At 61.0% G+C, this 15,016-nt stretch overlaps 3 protein-coding genes across 3 annotated transcripts; 2 read left to right on the top strand and 1 right to left on the bottom strand.

Moving 5' to 3' along the window:
• Nucleotides 1-2,401: 2,401 nt before the first annotated feature.
• Nucleotides 2,402-4,034, top strand: PCP2 (Purkinje cell protein 2). Its single transcript, XM_075541472.1, has 4 exons — nt 2,402-2,452; nt 2,943-3,057; nt 3,229-3,353; nt 3,915-4,034. The coding sequence occupies exons 1-4, from the start codon at nt 2,402-2,404 to the stop codon at nt 4,032-4,034; spliced, it is 411 nt and encodes a 136-aa protein (XP_075397587.1).
• Nucleotides 4,035-4,103: 69 nt separating this feature from the next.
• PET100 (PET100 cytochrome c oxidase chaperone) lies at nt 4,104-6,606 on the bottom strand. Its single transcript, XM_075536162.1, has 4 exons — nt 6,488-6,606; nt 4,954-5,040; nt 4,735-4,767; nt 4,104-4,253 (listed from the first exon to the last, which is right to left on the bottom strand). The coding sequence occupies exons 1-4, from the start codon at nt 6,581-6,583 to the stop codon at nt 4,170-4,172; spliced, it is 300 nt and encodes a 99-aa protein (XP_075392277.1). The 5' UTR covers nt 6,584-6,606; the 3' UTR covers nt 4,104-4,169.
• A 180-nt stretch (nt 6,607-6,786) lies between these two features.
• Nucleotides 6,787-14,969, top strand: XAB2 (XPA binding protein 2). The gene is made up of 19 exons (XM_075545993.1): nt 6,787-6,875; nt 8,125-8,273; nt 8,528-8,651; nt 8,869-9,066; nt 10,005-10,139; nt 10,229-10,393; nt 10,932-11,076; nt 11,200-11,351; nt 11,441-11,560; nt 12,148-12,279; nt 12,374-12,505; nt 12,595-12,708; nt 13,169-13,331; nt 13,413-13,603; nt 13,695-13,817; nt 13,910-14,081; nt 14,447-14,576; nt 14,675-14,784; nt 14,872-14,969. The coding sequence occupies exons 1-19, from the start codon at nt 6,825-6,827 to the stop codon at nt 14,931-14,933; spliced, it is 2,568 nt and encodes an 855-aa protein (XP_075402108.1). The 5' UTR covers nt 6,787-6,824; the 3' UTR covers nt 14,934-14,969.
• Nucleotides 14,970-15,016: the final 47 nt, after the last annotated feature.

Here is a 15,016-nt window from a genome sequence, read left to right as displayed (position 1 = left end):
CTGGGGGGGGGGGCTCCTGTTCTGGGGGGGGGAGTCCCATGTCTCAGTAACAAATACCACAAGTGGGCAGACATGATAAGCACACTTATTGGTGACCCTGTGGGACAGAGTAGAACTGCCCCTGTGGATTTCCAAGATTGTAATTCTTCATGGGCGTAGAAAGTCTTTTCTTTCTTCCATGGGGTGCCTGGGGGTTTCAAACTGCTGACCTCGGAGTTAGCAGCCCAATGAGTAACCCACTGTGCCACCAGTGCTCTGTTGTTGTTAGGCGCCATCGAGTCGGCGCCGACCCATAGCGACCCTGTGCCCAACAGAAGGAAACACTGCCCGGTCCGGCACCGGCCCCATAATTGTTCCTCTGCCTGAGCCCACTGATGCAGCCCCCGTGTCCACCCATCTCCTTAAGGGGCTCCCTCTTTTTTACTAGCCCTGTACTTTACCAAGGCTGATGCCCTTCTCCAGGGACTGGTCTCTCTCTCCCGACAGTATGCCCAAAGTATGTAAGAGGAAGTCTTGCCACCCTTGCCTCTAAGAAGCCCGCTGTCCATTCAGCCGTCCTTGATACTTCCAATATTCTTCTCCAGCATCACAATGCAAATGCATCTCTTCTTCTGTCTTCCCAGGGCCCTAGGGAAGGCATTCCCCTCTGTCTCCTGGCCCTAAGGTGCTCACAGCCCAGGGACCCCAGGTCCCAAGGATGAGCTCTGGCCCCAGTTTTTCCTTCTAGGTGGCAGTAGAGACCTCTAATCTGCTCACTTATTTAATCCATTTTCTATCTCAAAAGAGATTGACTCAAGAGCCACCCTAATCCTGCCGATTGCATCCTGCCTCGTTAACATGACTACCACTAATCTGGCCTCAGTCTCCTTCTAGAATGGAAGACAACGAGTAGGCTAATTACATCAGCACACAAAAGGGGGATCATTACATAATCCTGAAAATCCTGGCCTAGTCAAATCCACGTGCTTTTTTAAAGGGGGGGGGGAGGGTGCGGCACGGGCAGTGAATAATTCAATCCATGACAATCCCAGGTGGCCTCTTTGACTTTTTATTTGAAAGGATCTGAGAGAGAAAGGCAGGGAATGGGCCTGGAAGCGAGGGGTGGGGGTGGGGGGGGCGTGGGGGTAGTGGGTGGCGGAGAGATGGTCTGCAGACACGCTGAGGGGTTTGCTCAGACTCAGCTTTTAGTGTGGAACCTGGGAAGGCCTGGGGCGACTTGAGTGGCTGGGCACCCTGGCCAGGCATTTGGGTTTTTCTTTTCAAACCGCTGTCTGGAGACACAAGTCCCAGACCACGCAGCTTGTCCGTTCGGTGCAGAGGCTCAGGTGTATAACAGACCTTTGGGCATGCCTGTCCCCCGGGCCCCAAGGTGGCTTAGTTATCATTCTGGGAGTAGCAGGGGCTAGCCCAGGGCACTCTGAGCTGGAGGAGGGAACCCCTACAGGTCTCTACCTGACCTCAGGGAATCTGCACTTGGGGGTGGGGAGACCAGGGTCTTCCCCTCAGGTGGAAGCCTGAGGGTTCTGGAGAGGGTCTCACCTGGGCCCTGGATATAGGGGAGAAAGTGTCTGGTGCGGGGTGAGTTCAGCCGCCCATTAATTCTGAGCAGAAAGCCCATTGGGCTTTGTGAAAAATGTCTTGTGGGGCGTGGGGTGGAAGTGGGGGCAGTCCTCTCCAGGGAACCCTTTCCTAAGGGGAGCTGTCATTGCTCAGGGGAGGGCCGTGGACTTCCTGGGCTCCCTTCCCAGGCCCCAGCCTTTGGCATCCAGGAAGCCGCACTCAAGAAAAGTGCACTCGGTGCCCCTCCCCACTTTCACCTTCAGGAGACAGGAGGCCAGTTGGCTCTTCCCGGGCACCCGCTGAGCTGCCTCTGGCCCCTGCTGCAGGGAGTGAACAGTGAAAGGCAGCCGGAGACCTTCGGATCTCTACCAGAAAACAGGAGTTGGGCCTGCTGGGGCATCCTCCATGGGTGGGAGGAGGGGTCCACGCCCAGCTGCCTTTATCTACCCCTGCGGAAGACAACTTCCCCCTCAGCTTCCCACGGTGGACTGAAGTGGGGCCCGTGTGCCACCTCCCTGCTTGGAGGACACTGCCTGGCCTCCTATACCACACCTTACCCCACCCCAATGGAGAGTCCCTGGGCTCCAGCAGGGTCCAAGGACAGGGCAAACTGCTCCCCACCCCACCCTGCCCCTGCACGCCCAGAATCTCTGCAGCCACAATCATCTGGATCATCTTTACGGGGCTTAAGCTTGGGTGGGAACAGCTGGGGCCGGTGCTGGGGGTTGGGGGCTGGGAGAGGATCCACTCCCTTATCTCCCAGCCTTTTAAAAAGCCTTCTCCGGCCTGGGTGGGGGCAGAGGCCAGCAAGGCAGTGGACAGAGAGTGTAGCGGGGCAGTGATGGCCCAGGACAAGAAGGCAGAGGAGAGGGGATGGGCCCAAGGCGCCCAGGTGAGAAGCCCTCACTCCTACCCCACCCACCCGAGCCCACTGAAGAGACTAATTATCTACCTAATTAGCAAGCAAGCCCCTGGGGGGCCCCTGACCCAATTGGTGGGCATGAGAATTCGAATGCCCAGCCCCAACCCATTTCAGAGTCCTGAGAGCCGACCCCTCAGTGGGGTGGGGGTGCTGGGACATAAGGTGCCCCCCCACCCTGGTCCACATCCCAGCCCCCAGGCATCAATCTGGGACGGGGCAGCCGGCGGCTCTCCCAGGAGGGGCACCACGTGGCTTGGCAGGCCAGCGGGGTGGGGGCAGGTGGGCAAGGAGGCATCTCAGCGACAGCGGCTTCACAGGGCGGCTGAGCGGCAGTGGCAGCAGAAACCATGGTGAGCGCCCAGTAGGAGGGACGGTTCTGGGTGAGGGTGGGAGCTACTGACCACAAGGGGAACTGGGGGGCTCGGGAGCCCAGGGCGACCAGGCACTTCTCTGCCCACAGGCGGGCTCCCCAGACCAGGAGGGTTTCTTCAACCTGCTGAGCCACGTGCAGAGCGGCCGCATGGAGGAGCAGCGCTGCTCGCTGCAGGCAGGACCAGGCCCGGCAGCTGAGAGCCGTGAGCGGGCAGTGGGGATGGGGGGTGTCTGCTATGGGGGCAGTGCTGTGTGTGCAGTCGTGGGGGGGTGAGCATGCATGGGGAGGGGGAGCTTTCTGGAGAACATGGGGGAGGGCAGCGGCTGTGTCCTCTGGAGTCTGTATCCACCCCCAAGGACTCCACCCCTTGCAGACGGCACCCCGGCGCCTGAGATGGACAGCCTGATGGACATGCTGGCCAGCACCCAGGGTCGCCGCATGGATGACCAGCGGGTGACCGTCAGCGCCATGCCTGGCTTCCAGCCCGTGGGGCCCAAGGTGGGCGAGGTTCTGCTGGGGTTTACTTCGCAGCCCTGCCTCCCGGCCCTCAGCCAGGAATGGAGAGGCCCCACCCTCACCATACCCAGGGTAGGGAGGGGGCGCCTGAGTGGGTATCTGGGATAAAAGTGCCCCCCCGCCCCCGTGGCTCTGCCCAGGGACCCCTGGTCCAGCAGGGTGGCAGAGCAATGACAGGTTCACAGGCCCTGTCTCCTGGCCTTGGGATGGGGGGATGAGGGAGTGGCGAAGTGAGAGAGCAGGTACCTTTCCTGGGTTGACCCCTCAGGAGGAAGACATGGGAATTGATACAAGGAAACACATGCCTGTACATGTATGTATGTTGATAGCACACATACTCAGTTCCCGTCAAGACCCTCGTGGGATTCCCCAAGACTATAGTGGTGGAAGCAGAGATGAACACAGAGCCAAACAAGCTTGGGGGCAGCAGAATGTGCTGGGAGGGCAGAATGTGCTGGGAGGTGGGATGAGGGGGTTCATGTCCAACGTCAGTGTCCCTGCCAGCCTGGATCCCTCATTCTGGCCCACCCTCTTTATCCACAGGACGGGGCCCAGAAACGAGCTGGCACTCTCAGTCCCCAGCCTCTTCTCATCCCCCAGGACCCGTCCGCTCTCAGCTTCCGGCGGAACAGCAGCCCCCAGCCCCAGACACAGGCCCCCTGAGGGCCCAAGTTATCTTGGGTCCTGCAAGGGCCCCCAAAAGCAAAGAATAAAAACATTTCCTCGGAGCAACAGGGTTGAGGAGTTGTATTATTGGGGGGAGGGGTGCTGAAGGGCTGGGGCGCAAGCTGGGTGGCCTCAGGGGTTCTGCCGGGCAGCCCCCAGGAGCTTCTCCTCCCGTTGCCTCCGGATCCGCTCTTTGAATGCTTCCAGCTCTTGGCGCTGGGGGGGGGGGGGAGGACGGGAGGGACAGAGGGTGGAGGGCGGTACAGGAAGGAAGGGGAGGGGCACACCCCTCCTTAGGGCCTGGACCCCCCTCTCTTACCACCCCCTCCCCCTACTCCCCAGGCCAGGCCTATCAGCATCCATGGGCTACACTTAACACACCATACAACGATAAGCAGGCCCCAGGAAGGGTTAAAGGCGCCCTTCTGAGAGAAGGTGATATGGAAGCACTGTCCCCTCTGCCAGGAGGCCTGATGGCACAGGGGTTACAGTGCTCCACAGGGAGCCGGCAGGTGGGCAGTTGGGAGCCACCCATTCCCGTCAGATGGACAGCCCTGGGAGCCCTCTGGAGAAGCGCTCCTCTGGGCCAAAGCATTGCTCTGAGTGGGGACAACAGCTGTAGGCTTAGAAGATTTTTTTTTAACTGCCCCCCTGCTTTGGGTCATTCGCGTCCCATCCCATCCCTTCCGTCACTTACTTGGCCCTCCTTCTCAGGTGGCCACAGTTCCCTCTGCAGGGACAAAATCACAAGTGGGGACGTGAGTCTGGAGCCCCCACACCCAAGGCTAGGTCTGCTCATGGAGGCCCAAAGGGTCCCCAGAGGGTGGGTGGACTATACCTTATCCACCCCCCGCTTGACTCCCCCCAACCCCACCCCCCTTCCCAGAAAACCCACAGAGCCAACACCTGTGCCCACCTTGCGCTGTATGACATGCTCCTCAAACCACTCAGCCTGGTTGGCAATCCAGAACATGGCGACAGGGAAGGTGAGGTAGAGCGACATCTGGAAGGGCAGGGGGCGGGCAAGAGGAACGCATGTGCACATGCAAGCACATGCCGCTCAGAGCCCAGAGGCGCCTCCTTCTCAGGCTCTCTCCACGATCCCACCTGGGCAGAAAAAGCCTCCAGGTCTCTGGGTAGTGGGAATGGCGTGCTCTTTCCTGCCTGCTAACCAAAAGGCGGCTGTTCAAATCCACTCAGCAGAAGAGCAGAGGGAATCGACCTGGTGGTGAGCACCTGGCAGAGATCACAGCCAAGAATAGCCGATGGGGGAGCTAACGCCAGTGTGTATGGGAAAGAATGCAATGTTCTGGCACTGGTTGTGATGATGACTGTACACCATTTCTTTATATGACCGCACTATTAAGTTGTATGATACGTGGGTTATATGCCAGTAAGCAACCCAAACTCACGGCCATCGAGTGGATGCTAACTCATAGCGACCCTCTAGGACAAGGTCGAACTTCCCCAGTGAGTTTTCAAGACTGTTGCTTGTTATGGATGTAGAAAGCTCAGTCTTTTTCCTGAGGTGTGGCAGGCGCTTTTGGACTGCTGACCTTGCAGTTAGCACCCCAACGGGTAACCCCTATACCACCAGGACTCCTCAAATCCCAGAACTCTTTAAAACAAAAATAAACCCCCCAAAGCCACCAAGGAACAAATTCTAGCCTGCTTGCACCGCATGCAGTCTCTCCAATGGCACAAACCAACAACAAAGTCACAATGAGCAAGAGTACACAGGCTAGCACCCTCAAAGCCCAGCCCCTAGAACCCTGGACACCTCCTCCCTAGAAGTCCCCTCCAGAGTCTAGAATCTCCCTCTCAAAGACAGACAGACAGACACACACAAGAATCCTCCTCTCAAAGGCATACACACACACACACACACACACACACACACGCACGCACGCACGCGCGCGCGCCCAGGAGCACAAGAGCCCCTCCTGCAATTACAGGCAGGATCTGCCGCAGGAAAAAAAAGCCTTCTCCTCCTGAAAAGCGCTTGGAAATCCACGGGGGTAGCTCAACCCGGTTGTGCAGGGGCGCTATAGGTCGGAAACGTCTAGCTGTCACGAAGAGCCCTCAGACGTCAGAAACAGCCTCAATCAGAGGTCGGGGACATGCCAGAAACTCAGGTGTTCATCTTCAGCCCCACTCTAAGCAGCTCCCTATCGGAGATGAGCTCTGCCTGCTCCTGACCGAGCCTGAAGCCTTCCTTCTCGGAGCCTCCTCCCCGGGTCAGAGAGGAGCTGAGCCCCCTCTGCAGACAAATCCACTGCGAGCCCTGCCGACTCCGAACCCCTCCGCTCGCACAAGTCCCTCTCAAATCACAGTGCTTTCTACCGAGAGTCCCCTCTTTGAAACCCCGCTTTTCCAGAGCTTCCTCTACCAGACCCTGGAAAATCCGGCTCCGGCCCAGCTTCCCTCCCCCCGGCTACCAGCTCACTGACCCGAAACACCTCCAATTTCACCCCCATCTCGCTTTCTTTCGTCTCCAAAGTCGCTTCCGCCCAAAGCGGTGCCCCTTCAACAGAACACCAGCTCATTGGAGTTTGGCGGGCTGCGTCGCCGCAGCTGGTTGGTCAATGTTGCCTTGGATGACGTAATATCAGAGCGCCTCTTCTCTGCTTCCGGTAGCTGGCGGCTCCGTCGCGAAAATCAACAAGACGCGCTGCGCGACTAGAAAAAGCTCAGCCAATCGGAGGCGGTCTCTGGTTCAGGGGGCGGGTCTCCAACGGTCGACGTCATCAGCGCGCGACTTCGCCTGTACAGGAAGCTACGGGAAAGATGGTGGTGATGGCGCGCGTTTCGCGGCCCGAGCGGCCAGACCTCGTCTTCGTGAGTTTGCGGCGGGGCCGGGGGTGGACTGCGTGGCCGTGGGGGGATCTGGATGCCGCGGTGGGATCTGAACCTGACCCCCGGAGGATCTAGGCCAGAGCTATGTCGGTCGGAGCACGGAGGCACCCTAGCTGACGAAAGCCCTGAGCTTGATCTCCGCACCAAGCTGACCAGCAGTAAAGTCTGGTGTCGGAGCGCGAGTTCTGGTGGCTGGTAGCTCTGGCTACCGTCGAAATTAAAGCCTTGGATTCCTGGGTCAGGGCAGATGGGGGGGCGGGGCCGCGCAGCGGGAGGGGGCGGGGCAACTGTGGGGATCACAGTATTGAAAGGGAGACCCGCAGGCCCGGGTTGCTGTCTGGTTTCTGTGAAGGCTTGACGTTTTACTCTAGGTCTGGTCCCAAGCGTTTGCGCTCAGGAGAAAGGCGCGTGTCGATGTGCATGCGAGATAGAGCTGGGGCAGGCAGTGGCCAGGGAGATCTTGAAGACCCGAAGACTTGAGAGAGGCCTAGCGGCTTCTTCATCAGATCCTTGGGGCCACTGTTAGAGACTCAGAGCTTTCCTCCCGAGGCAGAAGTCTCGTAGCCATGTTCTGGAGCTCCATCATGGCAGGTGGGAGCCTGAGAGGCCAACGACTGGGTGTCTGGACCTGAGATCGCTGATAGTCAAAGTCCTTTTGGTCATCCTGGCCTGGTGTTCAGTAGAGATGGGATCATCAGGGTCCAAGAGCCTACTTGAAAAGAAGTGCAGCCCGGGGAAGAGGCGGGACAGCAGGACCAGGGTGGCCATCACATGCCTGGTCTGAAGCCTGATTGCTTAGGCCAGGGGTCCTCAAACTTTTTAAACGGGGCCAGTTCACTGTCCATCAGACCCGTTGGAGGGCCAGACTATAGTGTTAAAAAAAAAACCTATGAACAAATTCCTATGCACACTGCACATATCTTATTTTGAAGTAGAAAACAAAACTGGGCAAAAACACCTGGCGGGCTGGATAAATGTCCTCGGCGGGCCGCATGTGGCCTGTGGGCCACAGTTTGAGGATGCCTGGTTTAGGCCGTGGGCAGTAGATTCTGCTGAGTGAAAATCTTCAGCAGAGCCTTGGTGCCTGGGCATCTAGTGACCTGACTCTGACAGTGGCCAGTGGGACCCGGGGGGCAGGGGGAGGTCTGGAGTTTGGACCCTAGTTGATTGGAGTGGTTTTGCGTTGAGACGCTGAGGCGAGGCCTGTTCTCCCTGGCCCATCCCCCGGCAGGAGGAAGAGGACCTCCCCTATGAGGAGGAGATCATGCGGAACCCATTCTCTGTCAAGTGCTGGCTCCGCTACATTGAGTTCAAGCAGGGCGCCCCGAAGCCCAAGCTGAATCAGCTGTATGAGCGAGCCCTCAAGCTGCTGCCCTGCAGGTGGGAACAATGACACACATGCAAACCTGCCCCCGTTGCAGGTGCCTGGCGATTACCCTCTAACCAATGCCGGGGGGGGGGGGGGGGTGCCCAACACATCACTGCACCTTTCCTGATGTCCTAGACCCCACCCCCCTCCCATTGCTGAGACTTGCCCACCCCCAGCCCCATCTACCCTGAAGCAGGGTGAAAGGTCTTAGAGGGATCCATAAAACTGACCAATCAGATGGCATGTGTCTCCCCTATCCTGCCAGCTACAAGCTCTGGTATCGGTACTTGAAGGCACGCCGGGCCCAGGTGAAGCACCGCTGTGTGACCGACCCCGCTTATGAAGATGTCAACAACTGCCACGAGAGGGCCTTTGTGTTCATGCACAAGGTGGGAGGCGGGGCCTCCACAGCGCAGGGAAGGGCCCTGGTGGTCAGGTTGTTGGGGGAGGGCTCAGCGCTGTTAGGACCAGACCCAGCTCTGTAAGGGCAGGTCTGCTGTGTACCCCTAGAAGCAGCAGGCTTGGCCTGCCCGGGAGGTGCTTGGCATCTTTGGCCAGAGCCCGCAGGGCCTATAGTTCGACACTGCCTCTCCCCTGTGCCTGCAGATGCCCCGGCTGTGGCTCGATTACTGCCAATTCCTGATGGACCAGGGCCGCATCACTCACACCCGCCGCACCTTTGATCGTGCCCTCCGGGCCCTGCCCATCACACAGCACTCACGGATCTGGCCCCTGTACCTGCGCTTCCTGCGCTCCTACCCGCTGCCGGAGACGGCCGTGCGAGGCTACCGCCGCTTCCTCAAGGTGAGCTTGGTGGGGCAGGCACCAAGTGCAGGGGGAGCATGCCACCTGCCACACGGGATGTGGGAAAGGGATGCCACGCAACGGGCCGGTGTCTACCCAAGTCGTTCACTTGCTGGCTTCCCAAAACTTGCTAACAGCTCGACTCCAAGCCAACCCTAGCCGCTAGTGACCCTATGGGACAGACTAGAACTGCTCCATGGAGTTTCCAAGATGCACTCTGCAGGAGCACACAGCCCCGTCTTTCGCCTGTGGAGTAACTGCTGGTTTTCGGTTAGCAGCCAAGTGCTTACACTATATCACTAACCTAAAGGTCAGCAATTCAAACAGCATCACCACCGCCTCACCCCACCCTACCCCCAGCGATATTGCTGGTCCAACTCTGACCCCGGTGATCTGCTCCTGAAAGGTCACAGCCCTGAAACCCCCCTGGAACTGCTCCCCTCTGACCAGGCGGGGCACCCGGGGCTCAGTTGGCCCCACACTAGCAGGGTGCTCTACGCCAAGCGCTGAGATGGGTGCTGAGGACAGGATGCAGAGTGAGTGGGCCACACGGAGCTTGAAATTCCGGAGTAAAGCAGTGGCCACAGGAATCGGAGAGCTGGGCCCTAATGGGCAGGGCTGGAGTGCAGTTACCCAAGCGCAGAAAGGCTGTGTTATGTCCAGAAGTCATTACACCCCACCCGGGCCAAAAGGCTCCCCCAGGATGGCCAGGATGGCCTGGCAGAACTGGGGTGGGCTGAGGCAGCCCAGGCTGGAGCAGTGTGAACAGACTGAACAGATCAGATGAGGCTCTGACCACTGTAGCCAAGGAGGGGGGGTCATTGGATAAGGCAGGATACTGGGGGCTGAGACAGGCTGTTCAAGCTAGGTTGAAGGGCAGGGGGTCTGGCCATATTGCCCCGGCCCCACTGATGGTCTGTGGTACCCCCACCCCCTAGCTGAGCCCCGAGAGCGCAGAGGAATACATCGAGTACCTCAAGTCGAGCGACCGGCTAGATGAGGCCGCTCAACGCCTGGCCACCGTGGTCAATGACGAGCGCTTCGTGTCCAAAGCCGGCAAGTCCAACTACCAGGTGGGCCGTGGGCGGGCGGGGCTGAGGGCTGGGCGGGTGGGGCTGCGGGCCAGCAGCGCAGCACTGAGACCCCTGACCTCTCCCTGCAGCTGTGGCATGAGCTGTGTGACCTCATCTCTCAGAACCCGGACAAGGTTCAGTCCCTTAGCGTGGATGCCATCATCCGCGGGGGCCTCACCCGCTTCACCGACCAGCTGGGCAAGCTCTGGTGTTCGCTGGCCAACTACTACATCCGCAGCGGCCACTTCGAGAAGGTGGGCAGGGTGCAGCTCCCTCCAGCACAGCCCTCAGTCTGCCGTGGACACACACGTGAGCGCCCAGGGCACGCTGGCTCTCCAGAAAGTGGGGAGAGCGAGGGAGCCTGCCGTGGAATCCCCAACGTCAGCGTCACTGTTCAGGGTCTGCCCTAGGCTGGGACAAGCTTCTCACTCTCTTTTTTGAGGCTGGCTTCCCCTTTGGCAAGTGGGGTGGGGGTGGGGGTCGTCCTGTGCTGGGCATCAGTGAGATGGCGTGTTGGTGCCAAGCAGGTGCCTGACCTGAGGCCCCTCCCTCGGTGGCTGGCGTTTTTGTTTTATCCTTGTTGCTGGGCCGGACTGACTGCTCGAGGGCACAGGGAAAAGGAGAGTGGAAGTAGAGGCAGGGGGGCACTGGGAGTGCGAGGGCAGGATCCTGCAGGCTGGGCCGTGGGTCAGGTCACACTGCGGGTTCCTGGGCAGCACAGGGGTCTCGCCCCACCCACCATTGGCCAGCCGCCCGCTCATCCCCCTCTTCCCCCCCCCACCCCCCCCGCAGGCCCGGGACGTGTACGAGGAGGCCATCCGCACGGTGATGACCGTGCGCGACTTCACCCAGGTGTTCGACAGCTACGCCCAGTTCGAAGAGAGCATGATTGCCGCCAAGATGGAGACCACGTCCGAGCTGGGGCGCGAAGAGGAGGGTGAGCCGGGGCGGGGTCGTGGTGGGGGCAGCCGTTGAGGGTGGACCATGGGGCGGGGCTGCAGGGGGCAGCAGAGGAGGGTGGGATGTGGGGGCCCAGGTCCTCAGCCGCCCTCCCGCCCAGACGACGTGGACCTGGAGCTGCGCCTGGCCCGCTTTGAGCAGCTCATCAGCCGGCGGCCGCTGCTGCTCAACAGCGTCCTGCTGCGCCAGAACCCCCACCACGTGCACGAGTGGCACAAGCGCGTGGCCCTGCACCAGGGCCGCCCCCGAGAGGTGCGTGAGCCCCTCCCCGCCCCACAGCCGGTCCACTCCCCCGCCCCCTGCCCCAGCACCGGTGACCACTCCCCCCCTCACCCCCCCAGATCATCAACACGTACACGGAGGCCGTGCAGACGGTGGACCCCTTCAAGGCCACGGGCAAGCCCCACACGCTGTGGGTTTCCTTCGCCAAGTTCTACGAGGACAACGGGCAGCTGGACGATGTGAGTGCCCGGTGTGCGTTTGCACGCGCGTGTGTGTGCTTGTGTGCACACCCGTGCGTGCACACAAGCTCCCACGGGCATGTGGTGTGCGGGGTTGTATTTGTTTGGTGTGTGTGAGGGGGTCTGTGGCTCTTGGTTTGCATACGTGCATGGGGCTGTGTGCATAGGCGGGTGTGTGCAGGGTACTCATACCTCAGAAGCCTGTGTATAAAAGTACGTGGTGAATTCCACTAACTTGTAATTCCAGTTTTCCACAAGCTTTTCAAAGTATCTTTGGGCCGGGGTGTGGAGTGTGTCCGTGTGGGTGTATGTGTGAGTGTGGATGCTGGGGATGTACACAATGGTCTGGCTGTGTTGATGCTGGGTGCCCGTGGGTTCGGGTGGGTGCTTGTGGGGGGTGGAAGTATACCTGGGGGTGGCGGGGCACTCGTGGCTGGGTAGTGGAAGCGCACTTGTACCTGTGAGGGTACCCAGACAGGCCTGGCCGGAGGGCCCAGGGGACAAGCGGTAGGCTGGGCGTGGGTGTCGAAGCGGGCCCTGGAGGAGGCTGGCGGGGTGGGCAGGCCTCAGCCAGCTCTGTCCCGCAGGCCCGGGTCATCCTAGAGAAGGCCACGAAGGTGAACTTCAAGCAGGTGGACGACCTGGCCAGCGTGTGGTGTGAGTGTGGCGAGCTGGAGCTCCGCCACGAGAACTACGAGCAGGCGTTGCGGCTGCTGCGGGTGTGGCCCGGGGACGGGGCCCCGGCGGGGGGCTAGGGGTCCACGGGGTGGGGCAGCCAGCTTGAGCACCCCCTCCCATGCCCCGTCCCTGCAGAAAGCCACAGCGCTGCCCGCCCGCCGGGCCGAGTACTTCGACGGCTCGGAGCCAGTGCAGAACCGCGTGTACAAGTCCCTGAAGGTGTGGTCGATGCTGGCAGACCTGGAGGAGAGCCTGGGCACCTTCCAGGTGAGCCTCCACAGTGGCTCAGGGCAGGGTGGGTGGTGGTGCAAGTGGTGGCTTCCCAGGCTGTGCTGACCCCCCCCCGCCCCTCCCAGTCCACCAAGGCCGTGTACGACCGCATCCTGGACCTGCGCATCGCCACGCCCCAGATTGTCATCAACTACGCCATGTTCCTGGAGGAGCACAAGTACTTCGAGGAGAGCTTCAAGGTGCAGCCGCGCCTCTGCCCTGCCCACGCCCACACGTGTGTGTGCGTGTGTGTGTGCGTGTGTGTGTGTGTGTCGGGTGGACAGGAACCCCACCCAGTGTATCGGGGTGGGCGCGCGTGTGGTGGACTCCTGCCACCTTGCTTGTCCGTCCAGGAAGAGCGCGTGTGGGAGGGGCTGCGCTGCCCCCACGAAGCCGAGTGCTTGCACAGGAGGTTGTAGGGGTGGAGAGCCGCCTCCTGTCCCTCCTCCGGGCACAGAGCCGGGCACAGCCTTCACCACCCAGTGCATCAGCTGCTGCCCGCCCCACCCACCGTCCTTGGTCCTGGTGTTCTGCTGAGGAAGACAGGGCTGTGGGGAGGGGCGTTAGCTGGGCCGCGGGGGGGGGGGGGGCAGGCTACCTCTGCAGAGCATCCCAGGGCCCCTGTGCGTGCTCACCCGTGACTGGCGGCTCCTTGGACAGGCATACGAGCGCGGCATCTCGCTGTTCAAGTGGCCCAACGTCTCGGACATCTGGAGCACCTACCTGACCAAGTTCATTGCCCGCTATGGGGGCCGCAAGCTGGAGCGGGCACGGGACCTCTTTGAGCAGGCGCTGGACGGCTGCCCTCCGAAATACGCCAAGAGTGAGGGCCGGGTGCGGACGGGTGGGGCGCGGGACCTTGGCCCGACCGGGTCCCCTGACAGCCGACCCCTGACCCCTGCAGCGCTGTACCTGCTGTACGCCCAGCTGGAGGAGGAGTGGGGCCTGGCGCGGCACGCCATGGCCGTGTATGAGCGTGCCACTCGGGCCGTGGAGCCTGCCCAGCAGTATGACATGTTCAACATCTACATCAAGCGGGCCGCCGAGATCTACGGCGTCACCCACACCCGCAGCATCTACCAGAAGGCTATTGAGGTGCGGGGTCGGGTCAGGCCTAGGGGAACAGGGTGGGGAGCTTTCTGGAAGCCAGGGCCAGGCCAACTCCCCTCCTGTGCCCTGCGCCCAGGTGCTATCCGACGAACATGCCCGGGAGATGTGCCTGCGGTTCGCCGATATGGAGTGCAAGCTGGGTGAGATAGACCGCGCCCGCGCCATCTACAGCTTCTGCTCCCAGATCTGCGACCCCCGGGTAGGTGCAGGGCCTCCCGGGTAGGGAGCCAGGAGAGCAGGCAGGCTGGTGGGCCACCGGGCATGGCTCACACGCCTCTCACCCGCTCGCAGACGACCGGGGCGTTCTGGCAGACGTGGAAGGAGTTTGAGGTCCGTCACGGCAATGACGACACGATCCGGGAGATGCTGCGCATTCGGCGCAGTGTGCAGGCCACCTACAACACCCAGGTCAACTTCATGGCCTCGCAGATGCTCAAGGTGTCGGGCAGTGCCACGGGCACCGGTGAGTAGTGGCGGGCCTCAGCCCCTGGCACACCAGACTGCCCGCATCCTTCCTCTGCCAGGCCCGCCCTGTGGGTAGCAGCAAAGGGCTGGCAGGGAGGGTGGGTACTAGGTGGATGGGGAGTTGGACAGGTTGGTATATGCATGAATGGATTAGTGGCGGGGGATAGGTTGGTACATGGATGAGTAGAAGGATCCATGAGTGAGTGGCTAGATGGGTTGATGATGGATGGTTGGTTGGTTAGATGGATGGAGTGGGTGGAGAGGTGGGCGGGTACGTGCATGGAGAGGTAGGTGGCTGGGCAGCAGCCCTGAGTGATGTGGGGAGGCTTGCCTCGGCTCTGTCTGAACACCGTCTGCCCACAGTGTCGGACTTGGCCCCTGGGCAGAGTGGTATGGACGACATGAAGCTGCTGGAGCAGCGGGCAGAGCAGCTGGCAGCAGAGGCTGAGCGGGACCAACCCTCTCGGGCCCAGAGCAAGATCCTCTTTGTGAGGTGAGGTGTGGGGCCCCCAGGAGATGCAGGGGTACAGTAGAGGGTGTGGGGGCTGGTGCTGACAAGCTGTGTGGCCCTGTCCTAACCTCCCCTGCCAGGAGCGATGCGTCCCGGGAGGAGTTGGCGGAGCTGGCCCAGCAGGCCAACCCCGAGGAGATCGAGCTGGGGGAGGAGGATGAGGACGATGAGATGGACCTGGAACCCAACGGTGGGTGAGGGGCGTGCGGGTTGGGGTGGGAGTGGGGTGAATGCCGGAGCCTTCCCATGGTGACTGCCATCTCTCCCGCCCCCCCAGAGGTGCGGCTGGAGCAACAGAGTGTGCCTGCTGCTGTGTTTGGGAGCCTGAAAGATGACTAGCTCCATTCCCCCAATAAAGCCTGTGTTTGTACGTCAGTCTGGGCCTCCTTCCTGCTGCCCAGGTGCCCGTGGGGACTGCCCGC

This window comes from Tenrec ecaudatus, chromosome 1 (assembly GCF_050624435.1).
Source record: "Tenrec ecaudatus isolate mTenEca1 chromosome 1, mTenEca1.hap1, whole genome shotgun sequence".
Lineage (NCBI taxonomy): Eukaryota > Metazoa > Chordata > Mammalia > Afrosoricida > Tenrecidae > Tenrec > Tenrec ecaudatus.
The sequence above is the reverse complement of the archived record's forward strand: the minus strand, read 5'-3'. Positions and strand labels throughout refer to the sequence as shown.